The following is a 5,632-nucleotide window of genomic DNA, read 5'->3' on the forward strand; positions in this document are numbered from 1 at the left end:
TTGTGTACCAGTTTAACGTTGAATATTATTTATGATTTTAATATAATATAATAGAAAATGTTTTTAAACAGCCTGTCAAAAATGATCTTAGATGTCGATGCTTCGGCTAGAGCTCTGTCACTTACCACATCCTCTATAAAGATTGAAAATATTCCGTTATAAAATGAGTATATTATTTCATTTGTTTATTTATTGTTAAACACAAAACTTCACAATGGGCTAGCTCTGCTCTGCTCACTATGGGTACTGAAACAAGCTTTTTAGGTTATAAGCTTAAAGACTGTGCCACTGGGGGCTGATTATAGTATGACTACATCTTTGCACATAGAGGAGGAGTCAAGAATCCTCTTGATACATCACAAAATTAGTTTATTTTACAAAAACAGATAGTATTCCTAATATTTATGTGTATTGGAGGGGGTCATAGTCACGTGTATAGTCAGTAATTTATTTTCACCTAGCTGGAGTACCCGTCCCGTGGACGGAAGTTATCTAAATTCATGATTAGTGTAAGGTTATCTTAGGATATGAAAAGTTGCTTCCTTTATATGTAATTGTAAAAGACGCAAGAACGCCCATAAAAACTGCAAAACTGAAAATTTCTATGTTTCTCCCCATTGACCCAATGAACCTTCATATAAAACAGACGTGCAACCTAATTGCACTTCTTAGCTTATAGAGTAATTTGAAAAACAACAACTCCCAGTGCAATTTTGTACATACCAAATTTTCTTTTAATAGCACAATAGCTTTAGCTAAATGACGTCACGATCATATGACTTATATAAAAAGATTAACAAAAAAGAAAAAAACGAAGGAATATAAAAAAGATTAACAAAAAAAAAGACAGGATTAGCTGATAGGTCTATTTTTTTTATATTATTTTTAGAAATCTGACGTATATGACGGCTATCAGCATATTGCACATATTTCTATATGTATTGTTGATGTTACTAATTTTCTTTCTAATTATTCAGTAAAAGAGCTATTTAAAATATTAGAAATAAATATAACGCCTAATCTATCATTCGATTCACCACTTATTACTAAATTATTCCACACATCGTCAGAATCATTGGACAAGGACAAATCTAAATAGCAAGACTAGACTTTTTACAGTGGTGAATGTACACTGTATGTATGGTGGTTTAGTTACCTTTCACTAAGCACAGTGAACAGTATTTATATGGGATTTGAAGAATATATATATCATTGATGTGATTGTTTTATTCTTGTGAATTAACAAGCTCTTTAAAATACTAAAAATGTATATGAAGCCCAATCTGTCATATATCTTATTCTTTCTGATAAGGGGTGGAATTCCGCGAAAAACTGATTTAACTAAATTGTGAAGATAAGTAATGAATTAAGTAATAGATTGGGCTTTCTATTTATTTCTAGGTTCCCCAGAGAATCAGCGGGAAGCTTACGGATTTACAACGCTAAAATCTTGGGTTCGATTCCCCGTGATGGATAGAGTGCAGATAACTTATTATGTAGCTTTATGCTAAAACAAACATAATTTATATTAGCATCGTATATAACATATTTTTCTGGAAATTCACAATTATTGTCAAGGAGATTAGCACGTTATAATTGTATGCGTGAAGGAAATAGTTTCTTACTACTACTTAATACTTACGAGAAAGAAACAATCAAAGTGTTTTAAAGATAAACTTAAATCGCAAAATTTCTTAGCGTATTTGATGCATTTTACTTTTTTGAAAATTGATTAATCCGGTTTCCTTAACACTTACAAATGATTTATTATAGATTGAGTTTTCTAATAAATATATATCATTATTCAAATTTATACCTACATTACTTAAATGAAATAACCATGATATTCCAGGTTAGAAGCAAAGTGATAATGAAACATCTTATTGGAAAAATCCAAAACCTTTCACTTTATACAACTCTTCTTCTTTACTTAATACAAAATAAGTTATAAATCCCTTTTGTTTGACTTTTTGTTGTTTTGTTTTTTGGTAATGAAATAAAATAATATGCGATTTTATTAGGGCATTAGGATCACGAAATTACATAAAAAAATCCTATTGATTCTAATTACTACTCCACCCTCGGTTTCATTGATAAGTCTATGAGCTTATAAAGCTAAAAAGCCGGTTTCAGTACCTGCGGTGGGCAAAGCATAGATAGCACATTGCGTAGCTTTGTGCTTTACAACAAACAACGACAATATTGTTAGCGGGTATCTTTATGCATTTTTATATTCAAAAAATTTATCAAACCAAAAGAGAGTTAGTATTTTACTCTTTAATCTTGTTTTCAGCCGAGCGCGGTCCAATGACTAACGTGTTAGACTGCGAATCTGAAGTTATGTGAATCGCTTCTCCTTACAACAACAACAACAACGACAAAAATATATATATATATATAGATATTCGTACTTTAGAGCAGTGGATACGATATGAGAGTGACGGTCGAATCTCACTAGTTGGTCTAACAAAAGTTGGCGGTAGGTCATGTTGACAAGCTACGTTTCCCAAATTAGGGACTACTAGCACAGATCGTCTGAGATGGTACCCTCAAAAGAATCATCATGTTCATATTCTCTCTCTCTTACAATGTGTTCCTAGTCCTAAACGTATGTTACAAGCTGTATTTCGGACCAAGGGATTGCTAAAGCATGTTGACTTAAAAAAAAAACAGCTCTGGTCATGAGGATGTTTTTTGTGTGTTTTTTCAGCACAGAGATATAAAATGAGCTATATGCGTTCTGTCCATCACGCGGAATTGAGTTCCGGATTTTAGCGTTGTAAGTCCATAAACTTAACACTGACTTACATAGGGGATTATTGTCATGATAAATATAATTAAAAAAAATTTTGTGAGTATGTGCGTAAAATGATAAAAAAGTGATACGTACATATAATACACAATTTAGAGAAATGACTTAAAATTATGTGCAAAATTAATGTTTATTTAAATAATATGTATTTATTGAATTGAGTTTTCCATAGTATAAAATAAATAACTATGTTGTAAATAGTGCACCCAAATTTACTCAGAGAGGACTAGAATTATTGAGGGAACATTCACAAGATTAAACTTAGAATTAAAAAGAAGTATAACGAAAAGGGGGAAATATAACGCAAAGCAATAATAAATCTTATTCAAAATACCTTCTATCAGAAAAAATGTCTTTATAGGTAAATAACAGAAGTTCTAGGATAAAAATACCATAAAATCGAAGTCTATCCCACAGAAAATTAAATAATAGTTAGGAACTTCTCATAAGTTTGCTAATGGTTGAGTATATCTTGAATAAAGTGGTTTCTACAATTTAAAATTAGTTTGAAAGCTACCAGTCTATTTAAACAGAAAGTTTCGTTTATGAGAGTTAATGCAAATATTTGAGACGTTTTCAGTTTTAGAACTTACAAATAAGTATATATGGGGTGAAAAGAAAATAAATCTTTAACATATATACATATATATATGCAATTATAAATAAATAATCTAATTTAGTTCATGAATTTACCGTACGGGTGCAGTGTATTAATTTATCAAAAATGGCGGATGATCCTGAAGTAGTAAGTGTTATGTAAACTGTAAAGTCAGTATTGTTACTTCTGTAAATTTTTATGTGCAGTGTGTAATTATCTGTGACTAATGTAAACTTATGTAAATATATTTCTTTATAAATCTTTAAAAATTGCGTTATTATTGGATTTAACAAATGTTTATTTTCATTACTGCGTTGATATCACCAGCACTGGCATTACTCTTAGTCTTACTCAGTGACACTAACAAGGTAGCAGTAATATTGATACTAGTTTTATAACTACTAGTAAATTTCAGCCTATATACGTCAGTATGAATCATCTAGCAACAGAAACCGTTGGGTACTTAATTTTAACATGTCATGACCAGAACCAAAATGTATAATATATAATTATAAATAACCTTGCACTATTGATATAAATCACGTGTTTTATATCGCAAATAAAAGCTTGCTTTGCTACTTGTTAATAATATTACTTATAGCAGTCAAAGATGACTAAAAAAAAGAAGAAAATTTTAATTGAATTCGTGTTGGAAATAAGCTGATGAGTACGGCTTGTATATGAAGAAAGAAGCAGCTGTGAAGGGATACATATTGTTTTAATTGTTTTGGGGCAGGTTATTTTGGACTGTTCTTTATTCAGTAACACGATAATAGAAAGTCCAGTCCCTGCATGAGAAAACGTTTTATTATCCAATTTACATTGTTAGTGTAACCAACTTTAGCTTACGTCTAGTCTTCTTAAATAAACTAATAGTAATAGAACTTTCACTTACTTGCTAATTTTCTTTTCTCCATCTCTTTGTCAAAATACAAACTCAATACTCCCAACACTCAATTAACTGGCTAACTGATAAAATATAGACTGATTAAATAGTGCACTGATCACTCATCAAATGACTGACTCACCCTATGCTAACTCACATTTTATATGGCTCTAATTGTTTTATACACTTCAGAAAGAGTTCCAGATATTAAGTAGATCTTGGCAATTAATCAGTTACCTGTGAGCATCAATTAGTGTCATGTAAAATAATTGATTAGTCAAAATTATGATTATATCAATTAATGTTGTGAAAATAATCAACTAGTTGAAATTATTGTTTCTGATTATACCAACTATCCAAGTAATTGAAATATTGCCATTGTAAGTTTTCATTATTCTTATTAATTAATTCATGATCATTCAGCTTAATTGATTAGTATCACGACCCATGAAAATAATCAACTAATTGAAAATAGTGTCTCACTGTTTTTTATTTTTTCCAACTATCGAAGTCTTGTGAGACTAATTGATTAGTTGAATGTAATTGATTATGAAATACTACAAATCATCCACCTCTAATATTAAGACCAAGCCAATCATATTATGTAAAACTTTTTCTGCCTAAATAACGATACAGTTTTCTAGAAATATCAAGATTAATTATAAACATCCTAAGCTACAATAATATGTATGTGTAGATGATGAACTATAGTGTTAGGATAGTAGATTTAACAAAGTAATAGGTGACATAAATAGATTAATAAAAATATTAATGCTAAAGTATTTAGATTTCTAAATTGAAATATCAGCTGGAAGATGGCTGATTATTGTACATCTGCCAGTAAGTTCACTTGTTAAATGTCAATAATAGCTTGAATAAGAAGTTCTTTGAAGGATATTACATAGAAGAAATTGTCATAAGTGTTTTGAAAAACAACAGAAAAGACTTGTTACAAATAAGCTCCCATACAATTAAATCACATGTGTGACTTTTGGACTATAGGTGAGCTGTTTCTGTCATGATACATAGAGGCCAAAAGTGACTTGAATTTAAATAATAAATCACTAAAGATGAGATTGATAATACATATATCTAAGAGCAGTTTTTTATTTGTTGCAGACAACTGTATTGCTCATGCATTTATTACCACCTTTATTTTGACTTTTCTTTAGTAAGAATCTTTTTAACTTATAAGTGCTATGCATATTTTATTATATAAAAACTAAACTAGTGCAAAACAAAAGAGTTTTATGTACTCTTTTTGGTGCTACTAAAGCGTGAGGTCTACCGCCATATGTCGCCTACCCAGGTCTATCAAACGTATAAAAATGTATCA

At 30.0% G+C, this 5,632-nt stretch overlaps 1 protein-coding gene across 1 annotated transcript in view; it reads left to right on the plus strand.

Moving 5' to 3' along the window:
- The first annotated feature begins 3,523 nt into the window (after positions 1–3,523).
- Positions 3,524–5,632, plus strand: part of LOC106457764 (U6 snRNA-associated Sm-like protein LSm3) — a 5,425-nt gene continuing 3,316 nt past the window's right edge. The window contains exon 1 of the mRNA XM_013917209.2: positions 3,524–3,557. Coding sequence (XP_013772663.1) covers positions 3,537–3,557 — 21 coding nt within the window. The 5' untranslated portion in view covers positions 3,524–3,536. The remainder of the gene's footprint in view (positions 3,558–5,632) is intronic.

The sequence above is a fragment of the Limulus polyphemus genome, unplaced genomic scaffold, assembly GCF_000517525.1.
Source record: "Limulus polyphemus unplaced genomic scaffold, Limulus_polyphemus-2.1.2 Scaffold371, whole genome shotgun sequence".
NCBI lineage: Eukaryota > Metazoa > Arthropoda > Merostomata > Xiphosura > Limulidae > Limulus > Limulus polyphemus.